Genomic DNA, 19,539 nt, shown 5'->3' on the forward strand with positions numbered 1-19,539 from the left:
AATCTGTAAGACCAAGGCCGATGTGAGCAAGTGCCTTGTCATTACACTCGTTCCAAGACTTTACAAGTGACAATGGTGTGCCTTCCAGCTTTTCTTCATTTCCTTTGACAATCCCCCAGACCCCATTTGGCATGAGAAGAAGTCTTATCTTTGTCTGCAAGCAGAGAAATTTTTTAGAGAGAACTTCTGTAGAGAAAGAAGCTTTTCCAAAGATTTGAAAGAATCCAGTGCTTAATGGATAGGATGAACTGTACTACTCTTGCTCTGCACAGTACAGCAAGTGATGGGAAGTAGGTGAAACATGCACTTACATAATTTGTTTAGAAGGCTTGAAGAAGTCTGCTGAAGAACATATACCAGAGCTGGATTTGCAAATCTGCAGTGGACTGAAGTAGGTAGCTAAGCAAGCTAACAATAACAGGAAATTGGATCGCGACATGCATGACCCTCGAGAAGCAAGGCCAGTCCTAGAGCAAGGCCAATGGGTGCCCAGTGCCGCCTGGCTTCCCTATCATGGGGTTTACCCGATGGGCGGCGCAATTGGGTGGAGCATTCGGCAAAGGCCTAGACCATGCAGGTGGTAATCAGCGCCAATGTGCGCAGCTGAAGTGTTGTAGCCGAGAAGGTGACGCGAGCAGGTAGAGGAGATTGTGTGTGCACAGCCTTGGTGGGTAGAGGAGGAGCCATGGGCTCTGATACCATGTTGAAGCCTTGGAGCTCACATGGTGTGCAAGAGTACGAGACTGCAAGAGTGTGAGTGTGTGTATCAGTAGAAGTGTAAGAATGATCGGCAGAAGTGTTTCTTTGATTGATATAAAATGAAAGTACAGGGTGCCTTTTTAGAGGCTTGATTAAACCTATAAAAAGGTTAAATTAAAAGCCTAAATCAAAGGAGATAATATCTACCTAAAAGGTGCTAACATCACTGCTTAGGTAAAGTCTTAAGAGAGTGTTCCCAAAGTAGGGCTATATGAGGGTTATTTAGGAGGAACGGACTACGAAACCCAACAATGATTGGTTTCTTTTCCACTTTTAACCAATAGATTCCAACTCATCTATAATGCATTTTAGCTTGAGGTTGTAATTTGGTCCAATTTATAATCAATTCTTCTTTACAAGCATAAGGATTCTTGCTTTAAATGTGTTCTCCAAGTATTTATATGCTTCCTTGAAAGTCTTCTTATATTTTATAAGTGATCTTATATCATCCTAAACACTTAAGTTGATAATGTTCATTGCTGAGTTTGTTTTCTCATCCCATTGAGGTCCTTTTTTGAGGGTCATCTTTGTGTCTAAGTGTTTGTCCAAAGATAATACCCCAATTCTCTTCAAACTAAAGTTATTTTTCATCTTAAACTTCCAAGTAGAGTAGTTATTATCTAACTTGCTATTCTCATTGAGAAAAATGACAGAATCATGCTTTTGTAAGAATTAATTAGTATTATGGAAGACATGGCTAAATTAATTGGTGTTGTGGAAGACATGGCTATGGTGGATCAAAAGGAATGAGAGCCATCATTAACACATGTAATGGGTGATTAATAAAAGTGATTAACTATTAATTAAAAAAATAATGAAAAATAAGTTGGATTAAAATTCTAAATCAACCTATCTACATAGGCACAGAGGTATGACCTCTTAATTTCTTCCTGCATCTGCTCCACCTCCCTACATGAATGGTGGGCTAAATGAGAGAATATCTCTTTGATTGTTTCACTGAGAAGCTCATGGGTATGTGATGTCTTTTAGCACCTTTGACAAGGGTTTTGAACATTTACAAGATGCTTGAACCTTACAACATTTACAAGATACTTGAAGAAGATGAAGAGTAGGCAAGATGAGGGGATTACAACTTCCAAGCTTTCTACACCAACAAGAAATTCAACAAAGGAGCAATTTAAAAAAGGAGGTAAGCTCAAATGCAACTAACCACATAGAGAAGGATTGCCTCTTCAAGAAGAATGCACAAGCCAACCTTCTAGAAGATGAAGTTGAGAAGACTAATGGACCACAGGCAAGATGGCAAATATTATCCATGACGATTGGGAATTTTGAAAGCATTCCACCTCCCCCAAGTGGCGAGCTCACCACTTGGGATGGGGGAGGTGGAGATAATTTTTTTTAAAAATTATCACCTCTCTCAAACCCACCAAGCCTTCGATCCCAGCATTCAATAGTGCTCACCAATTAAGAAGGCTAGATTCCTTTGGATCCTCCTTAAGCGAGGAGCTTGAGCCAATGAAACACAAACATGAGTGGAGGAATAGCAGAGTGCTCCCCAGATAAGAAGGCTAGACTCCTTTGTATCCTTCTCAAGAGCGAGGAGTTTGAGCCAACTAGACACAAACATGAGTGGAGGAATAGCAACAGCCCCTAGAAATAGGACCCACCACATAGGCATTCAAGCTCTAGGTTCACCAATTGGCTCTCTTAACAATGCCTTAAATTTTTTAAAGAAGGCATTCAATCGCCCTATTTGTGGGCATAGCTCGAGAACAGAGTGGGAGCAGGAACTAGATCCTCAAGGTCTGCTCCAAGCAGCAGGTGAAACTGTGTCAAACAGCACAATGTTTCAAATATTTGATGTTGATCGTGAGCTAGGTTTATTCCAAGAAAACCATGACCAGCAAACAACCTAACAACCATAGTTTTTTATGATATCAAGACATGTCTCTTTTGCTATACCACCAAGGATAAAAGTTGCATAGTACACGCAACAGCAAGCACACACAATGCAAGCAGAAGTCCCACTCTCCACAGAAGCCCATTATAGAAGTGCTTTTACCATAGAACCAAGTTCTAGTTCTTCTCCGTTTGGCTCTATTACTACTGGGGAAGGGTAAAGAACCAATATCTGAGACAACCTCATCACAAAGGGATCCATTCACAAAACGTGTAGCAAGAGTATGTACACTCAACAGTGCAGCCTAACCCCATAGTTCAAGAGATCTCATACTATGAAATGGAGGGTATCATGCAACCATCTCCTTATGTTCCTCTGCCATTTAAATATGCAAAAGACATGTTGAGAGGATGGTGTTTGAAATGGGAAGGGGGGTTGCAACCAACGTCATAGCACCTAGAGGCTCAAAGTTGGGCGAAACCAATCCAATCGGACATCTTAAAGATGATGATTAAATTTGATGGAACTGGAAATCCTATTCATTACCTAGAGAAGTTCGATCATTTCATTGGGTTTTGCCTCACTCCCCATGTGGGCAAGCTAGCTCATCCGTGTCGTGTCCTCACTCCGTGTCACATCGAAATGCTCCTTGCCAAAGGGGTGCAGGGAGAGCTCTCTAAGGCAATAAGATATCGTCCTTCATGGTGGTTCTAACTCACAAAAGGTGGGGGAAGAAGAGGAAGCCAATGCAAGAAGAAATCTTACAATCAAATCTATCTAGCATGCAGTCATCAAGTAAGTAAGATTCAATAGCATGCAAGCAAGCAAAAGAAGAGGGAAGAAGGAGAGCTTACAAGAAAACTATTATAAGGGAATGATTGTGTATTAACGCCATATTAGATAATTTGGAAAAATTCCCATTCCCATATAAAAAATGGGATCATGGTGAACTTGTCTAAAATTTTGTCAAAACCCCCTCATATGACATATCGTCAGAAAGATCTTGAAGAGTAGAATCTAAATCTACAATCTCCAACAAATTTGGAGTTGTTATGTTTAAGATATGTCCAAAACTATATAGAAAAGTTAATTCTCAAAATAAGAGATTTTTCTCAAATTGTCTAGTCTTGACTTTATTGCTTATTGTCAAAAATGACTTATATACAAGTGACCAGCTTTCACACTAGGTTGGCCTAACTTAAAAATGATATGGCCTATCACTAGGCAGACCAAAATTTAAAATGATCTAGCCTCTATCACTAGTCTTAAGCAACTATGTACTCATTGATTAAAGGTGGTAGGAACCATGTGAATGGGTAGAAGCTTTCCTTAGGACTTGTAGGTGAGCTTATTGACAACCCCACAAAGCATGTTCTGGTACCAATGATGTAACTATGAGGTAGTTTCGATGTTGATCTCTAGCTTAGAGTGTAAAGATGAGGTTAGAAGAACATGAGATGAGATTAGAAGAACGTGATACGAGATTTATCAAATCCGCTCAAAACATTATAATACTAAAAGCTAGAGGAAATATGTACTAAAGCAAATTCATGATTCGTAAGGAGATATTCAAAGACAATGCATAAGGAAATGTGTTGCCAAGCTTGAGTTATGATTAATCATGCATGTATAATGATGAGTAATTAGATTGTGATCATCATTTAGATAGACAATACGAGTATTTGGATTGTGATGATCACAACAATTCGACAGTATGACTAATCTTATCATCTCTTGGAGATGGAATAGGTTTTAAGTCATCTCTATATACCCTTGAAAATAAGGTATCTTGACCTACAGAGGGTCCATAAAAAATCTTCTTGAAAATAACCTATCCACAATAGCCCATGAGACTTCTCCCCTTCACTGGCTTAGTGTTGAAATGAATCATATAGGTGCCTAGCCCTAGGCTTGCTTTTAAAGTATTCTTAGAATTCCTATTTTGTGCCTCCTCTAGTTGGTTTTTCGTCCAAAGGATTTTAGTATTTGCCAAAGTCTTGGGGTGTGCATGATCCAATTAAGAATGCACCACTTGCTTGAATGGTTGGATTTTGCACAATTTGTTTCTAGGATTTACTTTGCCAACTTCACTTTAGAAGATTGTAACCCTATTATCTCCTTCCCCTAAATGTTTAGATTGGTACCTTTTGCAACTTCTAGAATATTTTTACAACATATAAGCTATACTCATGCCTATGGTTTCTTAGAAGTTGAGGCTTTAGTTGCTTCTTTTGTAACCACTCTTCTCTTTGCCTATAATTGTGAGACTATGTTTAAGGGTATAGTTGTGATCAAGCCTTTCTATACACTTAAAGAAGTTTATCATCATGGTATGAGCAAGATCTTTAACTATCGCCATAACCATTCTTAAAAGATATTCTATGTATAAACGATTGTAAGGTTAGGAGGTACCATCAGAGTGGTGTAAGCATGTACACATAGCCATTCTATGCAAGCTCTAGTAGTGATAAGACTATAATGATTGGCTCCTAGACATATTATTTATGTCTTTGCCTTGTGTGGTCATACACGTTTGAAGTACTACCATCAAATTAGCTTGTATATAAAATAACTAGGCCACATGCATCATGTGCTTTGATAAACCAAACTTCAAATTCCCTATTTATTGCACTTCTCCTACCAAGAATTAATTCATGGGTGTGATCCTTGGAGTTAGTGGTTGGGGTGGTAAGATGGAGGAGGAAAAGATGTGTTATGTCTTCTACTTGGAAATAGAGAGGCTAGCGATTAGAGACAAGCCACACACAATTCTTATAGCAATGTCAATTGGCTATTGGGCTATATATATTGGGATTGTCACTGATAGGAGCTTGTGTGTGGAACTCTACCTTGGGAGAGGAATCTCCTAAGGCACCCAACTTGTGATTAGCCCACAAATTAGCCACATTCCTTGGGGATGTAGGCTTGCCATGGTTATATTGGTCTCTAGCTTGGGGTTAACATTGCATATAGTTTGGATTGTCCCTTGAGACTCCTTAAAAATTTAGGAGTTGCAAGAGAATCACTTCCCCTTTTCAAGTTGCTTCAACATTAGGGCTCTAAACGGTGGTTATCTCCTTGGAGCTTGAATAAAAATCACTGTGGTCCACAAAAGAACCTGATAGACCCCCCCAAAAAAAAACATCCCCAAGTTGGAAAATAATATTTTTGGTTACTTCCTCCATGCTTTTTCTTTTTCTTTCTTTTTTTTTTGAGATAACTTGAATTGAACACACAACCCACAACTAGGTGACCCACGAATTCATCTAAGGAGATTCCATGCCACAACCTCAAGGAGGCACTGACATACTCCCACCTCCTAGATTACCCTTTTTTTGCAACTTCCATGCTTTTTCTCTACTCTATTAGTCATGTCTCATTGGTGTAACCCTTACTTTCCCTTACCATGCACAGAGGTTCTAATCAAATCAATAAGAAAAGAGGTGCACCTAACCAAATCATCTCAATAAGAAGAGGTGGACATAACATTTGCTGTACTAAACTTTCCGTGAGTAAAAGAATGGAAGCTTGCAAACGTGGTCTACCTATTGTGTAAGATTTTTTACATTAAGGTTTATGTTGGATTAATGCGTAATCTTCATCAGGCCATGCAGTTGCAAACGGAAAGTGACACCCCAAGCACATTTCTTTGGAACATAGGGCAACATGGCAAAGCTTAACATACTCTTCAGCTTTGGCACTACCACATGTTCTATTTTTCATAAAAAATTAGCGCATTTCTTTGGAACATAGGGCAACATGGCAAAGCTTAACATACTCTTCAGCTTTGGCACTACCACATGTTTTATTTTTCATAAAAAATTTGCAGACGTTCACTTCTACTATGTCCAATTTTCAGGAAACTAGTAACAATTTCAACTAACTTAAAATAATTGATGTAAGCATTACTGTGAGCTCATTTGATAAAAAATATAGGCCTGGTTTTTCGTTTCTTGCATCGATGACTACCATGGATGATGATATTGTTGTTCCTTTATATGGATTTGTCACTTGCCATGGTCAGTATGTAGCTACTCTGACTACTCGTGTTCAAACAAGCGAGCAAAGCTACTTCAGTCCGACAAGAGCAGGAGGGAGTGCTCAGACAGGCTGGGAAATACGGCATCATGGCACAACACTATTAATTCCACATTTTAACAGAGGTTAATGTCATCTTCCCCTTTGGGTGAATAGAGTACATCATGCCATGTGTGACTCAAGAGTGGGGTGACTAGCTCTAAACAAGAACACCAAAGAGCTTGAATCCTCCACTGTAGATTTCTTTAAGCAACTACACGTAACCTTCCTATCAAGAAGCTTGAGGCTAGACTGGCAAGTAAATGTTACACACTAAAAAGCCTTTATTGATCTCCCTCTGGGTAGTCTATATCTTCCTTGGATAAAAGTTCTGAAGTACTATGTACTTAACCACTAACCCCGGTTGACTGAAAATGTTCAGCTACTGGAGCTCATCAAGCCCAGCACTGTCCCCAACATTTAAAAAAAACAATTGCAGAAAATAATACGAACATTAAAGACCATACACGTTCATTATCAGATATCTTGCAATTCGGAGATTTTCGGCAATAACATGAAGTCACTCAGGCTAGCTAGCAACTACTTGTAGAGGAACTGCATTTGTGTGCCAACATCTATCTTCACTACTTAAGCTATAGAAACCGTAACATTTTACAGATCCTCTAAAAGGCAGCCTGATTAGTAGCAATTCATGGTGATACATGGCAATAACTTCCCTCACAGCTGGAAGGGACACGAGGATAAGCTCTAGCCTTTTTACTGATCCACTCATGAGGACAACGCTTTGACGTCCAACAGAAAAGACAGCCATCATGTAGGATAAAGCACTAAACACATGACACACGGCTGTTACCCATGAGGCTAAATCTGGGACCTACGCAACACAGCCCCATGTGAACATGCATGCCACTCCAGAAATCCCCCATAACAGCCTACTGCTTGTAGATTGGCTAATTTTAAGAATTGAGAGTCCATAAATCTGCTTGTAGATTGGCCCATTTATGAAATCACAGGTGACAGCCCATAAAGCTGTTAAGCAAAAAAAGTTCAGGGGCTCCTTTCTGCACCATAGACGTAACATCTTGACCAATCCAAATCAATAGGGCAATTGCATTTTACTACTGCTAGCATAGGAGCATCATCAAAGCATAGATAAAATCAACCTCTTTGATTGCTAATTCCAGAGCACCTAGTGCAGGAACAGCTTAGCCTGTCTACAGTCCATGTGAGCATCACTGAGCCCAATTTCATGGACTTTGCATGCGGGGAGAACCAGTTCCTCTTTTAAACATTCTTTCATGGTACCGAGGGCAAATTCCACCTTGAAGCTATCTACAAACTCGACACTAAAATCAGCTCAATCAGTATATGCAACTGTTCCACTACATAATGAAGGATACAAGCAAGGTCCCTATGACACCAAGCTACTGCGTGCTATCGTAAGCTAAAAAATACAGATCAGTAAGATTGCCCAGAGTTAGCTTAAAGTTTTGTAGGACCAGTGGGCAGACAAGCTACCAAAAAGATAAATATTTCCCCTAAAAGTTCTGCATTCAAAAATCTCAAGCAGCTCAAACAAGCTCCGTTCGAGTGATAAATCTCACATCCTGCATTATACTGCACCAAAGTTGACACCTTTCTTTCTTTAACATCAAGTTCACATAATTCACAGCCAGCTGAAATTTAAGACATCCTCTGAGCAGCCTCCTTCGCAAGAACCTTTTCCTTCGCCTTAGTCTTGGCCTGCGACTTAACTCCCATGATACCACCACCCCACTGTCGCCGGAGATCATCAAACCGATCATTAAAATTGGCCTATAGAACAAAACCATTTGTAAGTTAACACCAGAACCAGGCCAACATCAACATCCACAATACCAAGAAAGCATAATCCTTTACAGGAATGTATTGGGAACAAAATAGGTTTTACCTTCACTGCTTCCACAATCTTGCTGAACTCAAGCTTATCTTCATTCTTCACTGAGGTCACACACAAGGCTGTAGCAGTTTTCGAGTGAACTATCTGAAGCGCAACTACGTGGTAAGGTACAAGAGTGGAGAGTTCAAAAAACACTAGCAGCTTAAAACAATAATTACCCATATACCTGGCCAAGGCGAGCTTTTCCCTTGACGATAGCATAGGGGATCCCCATCTTCCTGCACAAGGCTGGAAGCCAAATAACCAGCTCAATTGGATCGACATCATGAGCTATCACAACAAGCTGTGCTTTTCCCTGCCAATCCAGGGACATCAAACTTGCTATCAGCACAGCACCTGTTCTGTGAGATTTCGATGGATCTACTGCTTGTTCTCATGAATCAACTGTGGCAAACAAGCCTCCAATCCCGTGCTGATGGATCACACGACATATACAAAACGAGTAACCTGAGCACACCTAGAGCAAGCAAATGGCTAGACTACCTGCTCAATGAGGTAAGTCACATGATTGATCCCATACTTGACAACAATGGGCTTTTTGCTCTCAATAGGCTTGCCTTCGGCTTCAGCTTGGGCCTTCTTCAGAAGTCTTTCCTTCTTGGCTACTTTATCTTCGGGCCTATACTTAAGTAGCATCTTGAAGAGACTGGAAGCTGGCTTAGAAACAGTGATGATAATCAACTAACACTGCATAAAAGATTAGGATTCCTGATACTAGACAGTTAAAAAATCGCTTGCAAACCATATTCAGTGCAAACAAGTAAAGGTGAGTGCAAAACTAATACCCAAATTCTTGTCAAGTGTTTTGGTGAACTGATTCAATGCAGGGGGTACTTTCAGACGCTGATTGAGAACCCTCCTTTGCCTCTGAATGCGCACATACTTGGGCCATTTCACAAAGCGGTGCAGGTCTTTCTTTGGGGGCAAAGCTCCTCCAATGCCAAACTGTTTGGGCCTCTTTTCAAATAGAGGGTTCACCACCTTCTCTTGTGCCTGGGTGGCCAAGTAAGCATAAGATCTATCAGCAGTAAGACTAAACCGCACAAGATAAATCAGCATTCACCCAGCATATAGCTCAAGTGTAATCCACATAAAAGCTAGCCAAGATTGAAGTGTATTCTACGCAGAATAATTCTAATTCACCTCGAGACTAACCTATGTTAATGTATAGTCTACACAAGTATAAGGTATCAATACAGCATGTATGTCTGTGAAATGCACCTTCTTCTTCTCGGCTGGAGTAGGCGCAGGGACCTTAACGCCCCGTTTGGGGGCCTGCACACGCATAGCTAATGTTAAGAAAATACGAAATCAAGTAAAACCCTACAGGGTGATTCACAATGCGTAGCTGGCACTTACAGACATGCAAGAGTATTAAGTTCCCTTACGGCAAGAAAACCCTTAAATGCAAAAAAATCTGTAAATCGACTCTTATAACACCAGCAGAAGCGGACCATTACCATGACAATGGTTTCGATTCCCCATAAACCACGAGAACCATGAATGGTTTCGATTCCCAGAACCCTAATTTGGATTATCAAAGAAGACCAAAACCTTCTAAAAGAAACCCTAGCCCTACAAGAGAGAGGAGGGGAGAAAAACCCTACCCCTACCTTTCCAGACAAAAGACAACTAAATACAAAGAATGCGAGAACGTGAAGGGAAATACCATGGATGTGAAGATGAAGGGTTCGCGACTCGAAGCTGCTGCAGCGACTTTTTCGCTCGACCTCCCGCGCAGTCGAAAGAAAACCTCTCGCTGCAGTTCACCCTCTTTGCCCAAAACCCTAATCCCGTGTCCTTAGATTAAAGGTTCTTCACATGAGGCTTCTTTTAAAAGTTTTTGACACTCGAAACTAGACACAAATTCTTTTTTTTTAAAGCTCGGAATTATATTAGAATGTAAAACAAGTGCATTTACACAAATTCTATTAATAAACATAACAAGATTTTGGTGCCTTGAACCCAAGGTTTGTACACACCAACTAATTAATCAATTACAAAAAATCATTTTGAGTGCTTATTTACACAAATTCTATTAATGGTAGCAAAAAGTGCACATGCATTTTCTTGTAAACATACAAGTATGTGTGTGAGTACATGTATAAAGATATAACCACACTTTTAAATAACTCTCACGACTGTAGAAAAACTTTCTAGAATTTTCTTTGGATAAATTTTCTTGTTTTTGTTTTTACATTCGCAATTTGCTGTGATAATTCAGAAGGGGATCTTCCCTGGAACCAACTTGCCACGATGCCAATAGATATAACCATACTTTTATGTGGGTGGAGTAAAGAACATGCCCTTCCTTTGGAATGTACTTTTTATATTACAAACATAATACCATAGATTTGTGTAATTAGATTCTCATATTATGGTGTATTTCAATGCAAAGTTTGATTTGTGTACTTGGCAAGATCTACAATGAGTAGCCCCAGTAGCCTCATTGAATCACGAATTCCTAATGTTCATTTGCCCCAAGGCCTTTGCCTCACTCCTCTGTATCACCTCTTCTTGGGTGGCACTTTACCAACCACTCACTCATGATAATACTATTTTGTTCTTCTAAAGGTAGTTCCATGGATTTATGCAATTGGATTCTCATAGTATGTCATATTTCAATTGTGTGTACTTGGATTCTCCTTGTAAAATCTATTGTGAGTAGCCATAATGGATCTTGCAAGCTTTCTTGGGGTCACAAATTTCTGCTTCCCAGGGCCTTTGCCTCATTCCTCTATAACGTCTCTTCTTGGGCACGGCACTTACTAACACTCGTCATGATGAAAAAGGGCTAATACCTTAGTCAACAACAACTAAAACAACCATAATTGGTACCCTTTTCAATCCTCACTCTTGTGGCAACCAAAGTTAGCTTGTTTTTAAAATGGTCACATACATCAGGTCTCTTGTGCATGGGTGCACGTCTTTTATATGTCTATAATGGAGAGGCAAAGCAAAACTGCAGGTAAATAATAGAGAAAAATTAGCAATGAAAAACTTCATATATAACATCCTTGCAATGGAGAGGCAAAGCAAAAATACATGTAAATAATAAAGAAAATTTTACAACAAGACTTCACATAACATACTTGCATAGACACATATTTAATTCTACTATTGTTTTGAATTAATTAGGAGAGTGAATAGCCCTACGTACAAGCATGTGGAACTGAAGCCAAGGGTGATATGAAAAAAACTTACTAATAATGCCCTACAAGCCATAAGGTACAAACCCAAGTCACAAAGACGCACTTCTTCTAGCCACTACTAGTTTGGGACTGAATTGCTAAGCACCAACGAGGTGTAATGAAGGGCTAGAGATGATGATTACCCTTATAGGGACCTCCCTACAATTAGTCAACCAACCGGGTGGGTGGCCATACTTGCTTGCCAAGTCTAGCCTCTTCTCAACATATTGGGGGTATGGAGGCATGTGGCATGCCGCTACCCTCAATGTTCCCATGTCTGCCAAGTCTAGCCTTTCCCATTGGTAGCCCCATCGGATAATGGAGTCATGTGGCATGCCACTACCTACAATGCTCCCATGCCAACCATTGGCAAGGAGAAGAAGGCATGGGTGAATGAGGGTCATTCTTCTATTACACTACTTACTTTCACTTGCTATTTTTAGGTCACAAAAAAGGTTTTTAATAGAGCTAAGAACAAGTTAAACATGGGTGTATAAGATACATTGATTAGAGAATCATTGGATTTTACTACTTTTGTAACTCGATGTGGGCAATGTTTGTCTAGATGGGAGATATTTTCTTTGGATTAGATTTATTTCCCCATTGCTACTTTTGTAACTCAATGTGGGCAATCTAGATGGGAGATATTTCCCACAAGTGAGAGACATACTTCCTTTTAACAAATGAGGTTTATGTGTATAAAGCCCTGGGCAGATTGATGTCTCATGATTATGGGCGAATTCTTAAGCATAGATTGTTATAACTTGTTAATGTTATTTACATTTTTTTTTCAATTGAGTACTCTTCCAAGCCCGTGATTTAAATAAAAGTTATTTATTTATATTCACAATAAGTGAGTTATTTAAATAGAATTTATCTTTTTGTATTCACACTAGAAGTTATTGTAATATTCAGCCTTAACATGGTTTATTATTTAATATGCTAAGGGTAGTTCCCTTCTATGAGTACATTGATAACCTCGTACTCTATGTGACTGGTGTGCCAAGGGTAGGTCCCTTCTATGAGTACATTAATAACCCCTTACTCTATGCAATTGCTGCTCATTCAACCCACATAGGTCCACCTTAGTCCACCCATCCTCAACATCCTCCCTTTGTTATTGATGCCCACACCACCCATCTCCACCGTCCCATCATCCTTCCTAGAGAGAGAGAGAGAGAGAGAGAGAGAGAGAGAGAGAGAGAGGACATGATGATGATGATATTTTAGCACCCACCAAAAATATGACCTATGGGACCATTGTGTGCAATACATTAATTAGGAATTGAGGGTCCATAAGACAATACAAGCCCAAAGTATCCATCAAGGAAATCGAACAAACAAACAGAGAAAAAAGGAACGACGTTGGCTTCTCATGGATTAGAGGCTTTCCAATCTAGCATTAAGACTTAGTTACATAACTCTTATGAGAGCCTCACCTTTGCACAGAGAACTACCAACTGAGAGAGGGGGGGGTCTTAACGTCGTGCTCATCAACAACCCACATCCAGAGTTAAGAAGCATAATAGTTCACTTGTTTCCTTCGCTCAACAGCCCGTGCTCCCCAGCAACAGCTGCCGCCAGAGCACATCATCTCGGCCCCCGCTAACAGTGCATCGCTAAAATGAATAGCACAAGGTTGAAATGTAACTCTTCTCCTTCTTCTAGTGGGGGCAGTCGGCACAGGTTTCTTCATCAATTTGTTTCATGTTATTGTATTAGAGTGGGTGCAAGGGTTGTCTTATGGAGGAGGGCAGTCGACGATAGATGTTTGGAATTTGACCAAATCTGTGGTTGTGGAGAAGGGTGAGATTCTGGTTTACAATCCAAGGGGAATGGTTGTTTGCAAATTTCAAAGAGCATGCAGGTTGATTTGTTTTACTTATGGTGGAAGCATTAATTTTCGATGTTGAGTAGTGGAAATGAGTCAGGGAACCATACATAAGGATTTTGTAGAGGCACATGTCTCAACAGAAGATGAAGAGAAGTTTGAGGGTGGAGGGGCAGAGCCAGAGCTTCAAGATCAGGCTAAAAGGTAAAGATTGATCGGAGGTGAATATGGAGGGAAGGAGGCTGGTCGGATGCTTCAAGATACCTTGCTTCTTGTTGCACCACAAGAAGAGAACCACGAGGTGGCTTTTGACTTTCGAGTTGCAAAAGCTAATCAGATTTTGCAGCCATATGTGATGGCAAATCATGCGAGGGGGCTACCAAGGTTCCAATAGAGGAAGTGGTAGATGCCCGAGTGGAAACACGGAGGTTGTGGGACAAGTGGAATAGTTTCATAACAAGGCTTCAATTTTCTTTTTTACTGGACTAATTCCATTCTTAAACAAGATTACAGATTGGTTACATGATTTATTAGATGGTAATTTTGTGGATAAGATCTTTGATGGTCCCACATGATTGTATGAGGTCCTATTCTCATCCAAAGAAGTTCGAGATTTGGTTATGCAGAAAGTCTCGTTATTTCTAGATGGATAGTTGTTGCATGTTGTACTCTGGCACCCCTATGGTAGAGTATAGATATATGTTGCACCCAAGCATGCCCTATTTGGGTTGACATTGTAGACTTTCCATCAACTATGTGGGAATTGTTACTGTTGACCATGTGTACTATTGGGGAGCTGTTGGTGGAGCCCAAAATGTCGTCAAAGAATAAAAATGGGGTTTACATGTTGTGGGATACTGGGAAGCCCTGACCTCGACAATTGAGGTTATGCGTGGATGAATTTGACCCTTTGTATTTCGAATTAAAGTGGGGATATTTTGCAGGCCATTGCTTCTGTTTTGGGGAGATGGGACACTTGATATTAGAGTGTCCAAAGGAGGTGAATGCTCAGCCCCACAACCAAATGTGTCCAGGGGTCTGACTCATAAGGATACATTAGCTCCTATTTTGCCATATGGTTTGAATCTAGAGAAGGGCAAACAAGTAGCAAAACAAAGTGAGCGAGTGGTAGATAAAGGTAAAAAGTTTTGGCAGATAAAGGTAAATAAGTTTTCGTAGATACATAAGATAGACCTTGGTTTGTGGTTGGCGAGACAATCACTTGCCAAATAGCTACTCCTAGTGGTAATTAAAATGTGGGCGTTGGTCATGGTGCCTCTATATCATTTCGTCCTGGTGCCACAAGATGGACTCGAGAGAGAAAGATAACCAAAGCAGGGTGTCACACTCTCGGTATAATCTAAGACCTCGAGTTAGGAAATAAAATCATGTAAATTTTCCTCTTCTATTTGACAGAAAGGGGACTATGGTCTCAGCATGGGACAAGAAGTATCCGGATGTCAAGTGGAGACAGGATACATCACCTAGTGATGCCCGTACTTTAGGTGAGAAGGAACGGGTAAATGTTTTGTGCGAAGAGTATGGGAACAAATGGAGAGAGAAGGCATTGAGGATCATGTGCAATATTTTAAGGAAAGAGAGGCCAATGGTGGTACCTCTCATTGATTGGCTTTCTATTTTTTTGATGGATTATGAAGATTGCTCTGTGGAATGTAAAAGGTGTGTGTTCACCATCCAAGAGTTGTCACATGTGGCGTACAATGTTTCAAGGTCAATGAGATATGTTTTGTGCTGTGGAGCATAAACAACATTCCATGGCTAGACAAGTGTATGATTACAAGGAACCCCAATACGCAATCAAGGGATCATGATTGCAGTGAAATCTGAGTTTAAGCCATCATTGGTTATGCAGGATGTCCGGGGGTGCTTCATTGTTATGGAAGTGAAGTTTACGGATGAAACATTATGGCTTTGTGGGGCTGTATGCACCTAATGGTATTGCACATCGTTGTAAGTTATGGGACAATTTATTGTGTTTGTGCAATGCTAAGCCTGGCTTTGTGTTGGGTGATTTTAATGTATGCGAATTGCTGGAGCATGCTTCTACACCTCACTCTATTATGGATGGGCCGGAGAGGCTCAGCTAGAATGTGTTTGCCAATCAAGTTTTGAAACAAGATATGGCTACACTCACACGTGGGTACAAGAGCTCGTATGGACCAAATGTATATTTGCCAACATGATTTGTTTCTGCAAGAGATATTGTCCATATGCAGGTGGAATATAATCATATTTTGTCAGATCATTTCCCTTTGGTATTGGAGATGCGTAGCCATTCTGTGGATGCTTATAGGCCATTATTGGGAAATGCTCCTCTTAAGGTTAACCATATTTTCTTGGAGCATACTGTTTTCCATCAGTTTTTGTTGGCAGGTGTTACAAAATTTTCAAGGCCATGTAATCTTTGTTGGGGTTTTAGCTTGGGAGTGTTGTATGTTCAAAACTTGCTCGCTAGCATTTTAGGGAGAAGTTGCAAAACCTAGAATCATTGTTGGTTGATTTGAACCAGGTGGTTCAAGAGGACGGTTCTTGCCCTGACATTGAGATAGCTATTGATTGGTTGTCCCATCAGGTTGCAGCATTGCACGAGAATCAATATGTGAGAGATAAGCTTATGGCTCAAATGGATGCCCTACTGGATTCTAATTGTTAGTCACATACATTCTTTGCTTGTTTTGCAGCAAAAGCATGCACGTGAGAATATTGCTAGGATAAAAGATAGGCGACGAGGAGTATTGATTACTGATCCTGCTTGTGTTCTAGATGTGTGTATGGACTTTTATCACCATTTGTTGGCTCTATAGGAGGTCATATCTCCTGATGTCATTGTAGCTAGAGAGTCTTTGTTTCACTTGGTTCATCATCACCAGGTATCAGATGTTTCTGCAAATGAATTGGAAAGAGATATTTATGAGGATGAGGTGGAAGCTGTGTTGAAGCATTTGACTAAATGAAAAAGTCCACGATGGGATGGGCTCCCCAATGATTTTTTCATGAAGTATGTTGGTGAGTTGAAGGTCCCTCTTGCTTTTATTTTTCGGGAGGTTTGGAATATATGTATCATGCCTGCAAGTTGGAAGACTGGGCTTGTATGTTTATTGCCTAAAGTTCCATCCCCAGTTAATCTATGTCAGTGGAGACCAATCACATTGATGGGGGCCATGTATAAGATATTTGCAAAGGTCTTGGCTAATAGGTTGAAGCAACTTCTTCCGACTTTGATTCATCCAAGGCAATATGGATTAATAAAGGTTAGAATATTTTGCATAATATAATGAATGTACAAATTGGAATTCATTATGCAAAGGCTTTGAGGTAAGAGGTGGTTATGATTCAAAGGCTTATAATCATGCTAGTTGGTCTTTTCTTTCACATCTTATGCAGGCTATGGGACTTGGCCCTCGCATGTCTTCTTTGATTTATATTATTAGCCAACATGCAATGGCTAGGATTATGATTAATGGTGGTGTGACTGAGCCCATTCATTTAACGAGATCGGTCATGTAGGGATGCCCACTTAGCCCTCTCTTGTTTGCAATTGGTACATATCCAATCTTATCTCAACTAGATTAGCTAGTGGAGGACAGTGAAGTTGTAGGCCTTACACTTCCAAGCGGAGAGTAGATGGTCGATCAGGCATTGGTGGTAGATGATTCTTTCATGTTCCTTAAGGCTCAAAGAGATAATGTTCAGAAGGCTGTGGCTGTTTGGGATACTTTTGGTCTTGCTTCAGGGTTATGCATTAATATGTAGAAATTTGCTATGATAAGCTGTACCAAGAGTGATTTGCTTGGTTTGGGATGGAATGGGCAGGTCATACAAAGGGGATGCATCACACACCACTTGGGTTATCCGATTGGATTCATGTTGATTCACTAGTTTTGTTGGCATGGATTTCTAGAAGGATAAATGATAAGTTTGTGTATTGGAAAGCTCGGGGTTGGCCTATGCATGTTCGGCTCAAAGTGGCACAATCCATTATAATTAGCATGATATCTTTTTTTGTGGCTTTATTGCCATAGGCGGGCAAAGATTTGCATCAGATACAACAACCAATTATATTTATGCTATGGAAAAGAGCAAGAAATAAGCTAGGGTAGACATGGATTTCTTGGGAACATGTTACTACTCCAAAGAGGAGTGGACGAGCAGCCCTATTAGATGTTAGATTACATATGGTCATGAGGAGATGGCCTTTATTGCAAGATATATATTTCTCTCAAGAGCTATGGGTGGTAATGGCTAAGACCCTCATAGAGGAGGTTGCACTTGTGCATGGTAATACTAGGATTGAACTAGGATTGATGGTACATGGTGGGATGTAGTGAATGGTTCCCAATAGGTTCGAGTGGTGGCTTCACCTCTCCTTTCTCATTTGATGATCGTGTGCATTGTATGATTGACTGCTGTGAATCGCTCTCGATTGCATCTCCCGAGCTCGCCATCTCATTTCGACCTATTCGACTATCTCCTTCAAGGTGGGAGCTTAATCCTCTTCTTTTCATTTTCTTTTTTATTTTTGTTTTTGGTCTTTTTTCAAAGATTCATCACATCTTGGGTATACACATTGCAATTAGTATAACCAATGACTTCGTAGCACCTTCACATGTGCATCATTCAATAAAATTAAAAAATGAAAAAATCCTCATACACAAAAAATCATAACCCAAACGATTAACAATACATCCTGCAGTTTCACGGAAACTCAGGTTCATGTTTATAGAAACTTGCAGTTTCACGGAAACTAACTTTTTCACGGCTAGGATTTTCACGGCTTTTGTTCTCACTGCCAGACATTTTCACGTATAACTTTTTCACGGCCTGTGTTTTCGCGATTAGGGTTTTCACGGCCAGACATTTTCACGTCTAACTTTTTCACGGTTTGTGTTTTCACGACCAAGATTTTTCACGGCCTGTGTTTTCACAGCCAGACATTTTCACGTATAACTTTTTAACGGCCAAAAATTTTCACGATTAACTTTTTCACGGCCTGTGTTTTCATAGCTAGACATTTTCACGACTAACTTTTTCATGGCTTGTGTTTTCACGCCTACTTTTTCATGCCGCTTGACCTTTTCACAGCCTCACGAACTAACTCTAACCATGCACCTTCATGCCATAACCTAACTATTAACACACCCTTGGATTGTTCCTACGCTAACAAACTCTTCAATCCAGCTAACCTATTCCCCATTTTAAAAAAATTTTAAAAAGGAAAGAAAAAGATGTTGCCATATATATAGGCAGTGGTGTGTGAACACACGTCATTTTGTGCAAAAATTTTGACAGTGCAGTTTTCTGCAAAACAGGTATACGTATTCTATTGTGGACCGTGCTACATAGTACGAGTTGTTTTCTATCAGTCTTTGCTTCATTACAGGTAGCTTTTGCATCAGTTTCAGTCTCAGTGGTGGCCATGGCTTATAACAGCAATGATGTATTTCGCATGTTGTCTGCTGATGACAAACTGGATGGAGACAGCAACTACCCACTTTGGGCATACATGATGCAGCATGTTTTGGTTGCAAAAGGAGTGTGGAACATTGTGCAGGGTATGGATGTACGTCCAGGTTCTGTGGATGTAGTTCTGTGGATGTAGGATCTCTTGAGGATGTTGCAGGTTCTAGCAGCTCTACTGTTGCTGCTATTTTACCCACTGCTGAACAAGCTCATTGGGATGGTAAAGATGTGCACGCTCATGCCTTGATCGCACTTTCTGTCAAATGTAACATCACTCCACATATTCGTTCAGCTAAAACAGCAAAATAGGCTTGGGATATTCTAGCTGGTTTGTATGCAGGTCGTAACGAGACAAAAATCTCTTACCTGCGTAAAGAGCTAGAATCAAAGATTATGCAGGAAGATGATGACATGAATGTTTTTCTTGTTGAGATTA

The 19,539-nt window shown here is 40.2% G+C and overlaps 1 protein-coding gene and 1 long non-coding RNA gene across 2 annotated transcripts; both read right to left on the reverse strand.

The window, feature by feature from the left end:
- Nucleotides 1-7,628: 7,628 nt before the first annotated feature.
- LOC147636333 (uncharacterized) lies at nt 7,629-7,959 on the reverse strand. Its single transcript, XR_015266518.1, has 2 exons — nt 7,825-7,959; nt 7,629-7,690 (listed from the first exon to the last, which is right to left on the reverse strand). It is a non-coding gene; the product is annotated as an uncharacterized LOC147636333 (long non-coding RNA).
- A 217-nt stretch (nt 7,960-8,176) lies between these two features.
- Nucleotides 8,177-10,408, reverse strand: LOC147636334 (large ribosomal subunit protein eL8y-like). The gene is made up of 7 exons (XM_086801769.1): nt 10,270-10,408; nt 9,822-9,875; nt 9,386-9,593; nt 9,084-9,253; nt 8,767-8,895; nt 8,592-8,684; nt 8,177-8,476 (listed from the first exon to the last, which is right to left on the reverse strand). The coding sequence occupies exons 1-7, from the start codon at nt 10,270-10,272 to the stop codon at nt 8,345-8,347; spliced, it is 789 nt and encodes a 262-aa protein (XP_086657895.1). The 5' UTR covers nt 10,273-10,408; the 3' UTR covers nt 8,177-8,344.
- Nucleotides 10,409-19,539: the final 9,131 nt, after the last annotated feature.

The sequence above is a fragment of the Cibotium barometz genome, chromosome 8, assembly GCF_041138505.1.
Source record: "Cibotium barometz isolate CiBa-2024 chromosome 8, ASM4113850v1, whole genome shotgun sequence".
Taxonomy (NCBI): Eukaryota; Viridiplantae; Streptophyta; class Polypodiopsida; order Cyatheales; family Cibotiaceae; genus Cibotium; species Cibotium barometz.